Genomic DNA, 3,721 nt, shown 5'->3' with positions numbered 1-3,721 from the left:
CCCCGCCACCCAGAATCCTGTCCCTTGGCTCGTGGCTTGGCTCGGCTCTAACTCAGCTCGGCTCGGCTCGCTGTTGGTGACGTGGCAGTGGGTCCCGATGTAGGGAGAGTACAAGATTTACAACAATAGAGGAGGAATCATCCCCTCTTTCACAACTCTTAACCTCACTCTATTTCTCTCTTTTTAGTGCTGCAATGGCAGCCCACTCTCTCCTACATTTCTCATATTTTTGGCTCTTTTTTTCTCTCATTTTTGCTCTCTCACATATGCCTCTATTTATAGGCATTCATGGAAGCTCTTCTTGCTTTGTTGTCAATATTGGTGGCCACCAACTCTAGCTCATTCAACAATGGTGGCTACCAATAGTCAATGGTCAATGGTTAGTGTCTTACATGAAATGACAACCAACCTAACAAACAGAGTAACCTTTCCCTACCACGAAATTGAATATATAGTAGGTCTTTCATCTACTGTTCCGATTGGAAAACGATAAGTAAACAGAAAAACTGAAGTGCAGAACAATGGTGAACTTGAAGCTTGTTAGAGGGCTTGTAGTCAGGGTTGATGTGTTGCGGAAGTGGGTGCATGGGATATTCTTTGCCTGGCTGTTGTGGTTGAGTCTGTGGTGGAAACTGAAGCTTTTCCTTCTTGGTTGCCATCCTCTGCCACTGCCACAAGGTATTGGATACTTGTTCTTGTCCAAAAAGAGACAGAAACAACCAAAGAGGGAACCGTTTCACTTGCATGGAGAGCAGCTTGCAATGACAGGATTTTTACAGACAATCAAGCAAGCCGGGTGCCAGGTAGAACGGAAGAGGACAGTGATTGAAGAGGAGGGTCTGCATAGTGTCTTGTTAATTGCCAGGTGTGCAGCCCATCTCTCACGTGTTTCATTGATGATTTTCCAGTCAGGACCTTGCTCGTGATTCCATCAATGAAAAGGCAGGAATCTAACTTCTGTTTGTGATGGGAAAACAGAGAGGGGAGAAAGGTAGAAACTTCAGTTTTGAAACAGAGGCTGGCAACTTTGGTGTTGTAATACATATAATATGATTTTACCCTAAACTCAACCTCATATTTAACATAAAACAAATTTAGAGTGTGATATTTTAATTTTTTTTTGTTAATTATAATGTTAAATTAATGCATGTTATTTTTAAGTATTTTTTTTTAGATTAACGTGGGTGTCCGGGCCAGCTTGCGCATACCACGACTAATCCCACGGGCCCTGAAGTTAACGACTATGTAAGCCTCCAGTAGCCATCATATGAGCAAAGTATTATTTTTATTTGTTAATTATAAAGATAATTAATAATAAAAATAATGAAACATAACAATGTGTATTTTTTTACATGTAAATGGCATATTTGAAATTTTAAACAATTGTACATAATACCCATATATTCACTTGTAAATTAATGACTTAAAATCATAATTAAAGTAATAATAATAAGAAAAACTCATAATTAAAAAAATAACATAACATAAATGTATCTACCACAATAATACATTATACCATACATCAAATCTACACTTTGAAGATTCATGATGATTAAAACCATGATTCAAAATGGCAATTTTATTTAAAATTATTCTTCAGAATAATAATCATGTTAAACTATCTAATTCTCCTAATACTTTACAAACAGTATCATTCTCTGGAATTTTATGCAAACCATGCCGTTTTTTTTAAAAAAATCCAAGTTCTATCTCAAGTCTTGTCCTTGGATTGTTAACTTTTGTTGCTATTGGTATAACTAGTCCTACACAGTAAGAAACTACCCGTGGGTGGCCAAGAAAAATAACCAATTGTTTGTAAATATCCAGAAGAAAAAACTTGATAATGCCCCACCAGCACAATCGTAACTATATATGCCATCGAGCATGTTATGGTCCATCGGGAATAATCCGCCTCAGATGAGCAACAGGAACATTGTACTTCATACATGAATGGTTTGATGCTTTGATACTTTACAGGCTGTTTCGAAATGGTGCAGGTATAATATTCAAAAGTCACTGCAGCTATAGCAGAATCTCCAGCATATCTATCGCATAAACTGCAATACATGCTTGTTCCATAAGTCTCAGAAACAAGTAAGATCATACGACACAACTTGGCAGGAGAGGACAACGGGAATCAATATCACCGGCTTACAACTTGCATGCATCAAACAGTATTATCTGGAGCAAGTTCATCAAAGAGAGAAAAACACAACTGCAGCATTTAAACCAATTCCTAAATTCAGATATGCAAAATCTAAAACAATCCATTTTATGCACTGGGGATAAGGGTGCTGGTGACGGGGCAGGCTGCTTTCATGAGCCGTGGCCTTCTTTCGTTTTCTACTCTGTGCATCATTCAGTTCACTTTTCATAGACCCAATGGACATACAACAGAGGAAGTACTCCACAGATCAACGTATATGTTGGATGAGCAGGGAATAAAACAAAACCAAATGCATTATATTCATGAAATCTGATGCGGGCATGTCACAAAACAGAATCATAAATCAACATTGCCGTCTCTATGCCATTATGCAGCTATCATTGTTTTATCTTGTGTTCAGAAAACAAAACTGCTATTAGTAACCCATTTTGGAGCAGGAGGTATCAAGGCATGACAAAAGAACAAGTGGCCCAAATTAGTGTTCTAAAAGCATCGATCGAAAAGGCCAGTTTCATACCTTCAAATAGACTTTGGCCTTCCCTTGACTGGACTCTGGAGTGAATACAAGAGAGACATGGGTATCATTCGCAATGACTTTAGGGTTACTTCAGAAAAATTTGCACATAATAATTTACACACTAGCATTTGATTTAATCTCATCAAATTGAAGTTACTTAGAAAGCGACTAAACGAGTCCAAATAACCAAATATTGAAAAACGTACCAAAACTATATCTTCCCTATGCGTCAATTACCAGAACCACCAAATAGGGACCAGTCATTGACTTTGAAACTAGAAACAGCGACCTTAAAAACCTCAGACATGGGCAAGAACCCAGACTGCGCGGCAGGAAGTAACCCGGGGCCAACAGCGGAAGCACTTTCACTCAAAGGGCTAATCAAAATGGGCTCATGAGCCACAACGAGAACATCAGTCCCAGCATTCTTAAGTCTAAGATTGGCCAGATAAACCCGCACAACATTCTGGGCTTCCCTTCCTTGTCGTCCTTTGGAAATCCCCATCTGCCCAATCGCTGTTGTAACAAGAGCTGAAGAATCCCCAATGGGAACCTCAACCACCCCTGACTGGTGAACCAGAGTAAACCCTTGAGCCTCTTGCTCATTCGCGAGGTCTTGTAGAAACCAAACGGCGCTTCCATTGTCGTTGATATCAGGCTTCAAATCTAGTAGCTCGAAAACCAAGCTTTCATCTCGACTTGGTTCCGCGAATACTTCTTGATGGTCTGGAACTTGTCGAATATTGCTAACATCCTGCAACATAAAAACAGTTTTTTTCGTAAATCAATGGCATAAACAAAAATAATAATAACAATAGTAATGAGCTGACCTGGAATCTGACAGGGAAGGTGCTGGAAATAGCACCGCCAAAGAGAGGGCGGTCGGTGGAAATATCCTCCGGCATTAGCACTAGAAATGATGAAAATAATCAAGTGCTGCTGCTGCTGCTTGCTGGAGGGCTGTAAACAGGGAGGAAGGAGAGTGTAGAAACTTCGCTGTCTGTGAGTTAGTTCATATCGGGGCTTCGGCCGTTATT

The 3,721-nt window shown here is 39.6% G+C and overlaps 1 protein-coding gene and 1 pseudogene across 1 annotated transcript; both read right to left on the bottom strand.

Moving 5' to 3' along the window:
• The window catches only part of LOC105133914 (glucose and ribitol dehydrogenase-like), a 6,314-nt pseudogene extending 3,566 nt beyond the window's left edge, over positions 1 to 2,748 (bottom strand).
• On the bottom strand, positions 2,643 to 3,711 carry LOC105133902 (probable ran guanine nucleotide release factor). Its single transcript, XM_011038064.1, has 2 exons — positions 3,515 to 3,711; positions 2,643 to 3,438 (listed from the first exon to the last, which is right to left on the bottom strand). The coding sequence occupies exons 1-2, from the start codon at positions 3,587 to 3,589 to the stop codon at positions 2,914 to 2,916; spliced, it is 600 nt and encodes a 199-aa protein (XP_011036366.1). The 5' UTR covers positions 3,590 to 3,711; the 3' UTR covers positions 2,643 to 2,913.
• Between the last annotated feature and the right edge of the window lie 10 nt (positions 3,712 to 3,721).

Source organism: Populus euphratica, unplaced genomic scaffold (assembly GCF_000495115.2).
Source record: "Populus euphratica unplaced genomic scaffold, PopEup_1.0 scaffold54.1, whole genome shotgun sequence".
In the NCBI taxonomy this organism is placed as follows: Eukaryota; Viridiplantae; Streptophyta; class Magnoliopsida; order Malpighiales; family Salicaceae; genus Populus; species Populus euphratica.
Note: the sequence above shows the minus strand (reverse complement) of the source record. Positions and strands in the feature narration are given on the sequence as shown.

Coding starts and splice junctions, on each gene's coding strand:
- LOC105133902 (XM_011038064.1), bottom strand. CDS start 3,589: ATGCCGGAGGATATTTCCACCGACCGCCCTCTCTTTGGCGGTGCTATT. Junction 3,439..3,514: donor CCTTCCCTGTCAGATTCCAG/GTCAGCTCATTA, acceptor TTTATGTTGCAG/GATGTTAGCAATATTCGACA.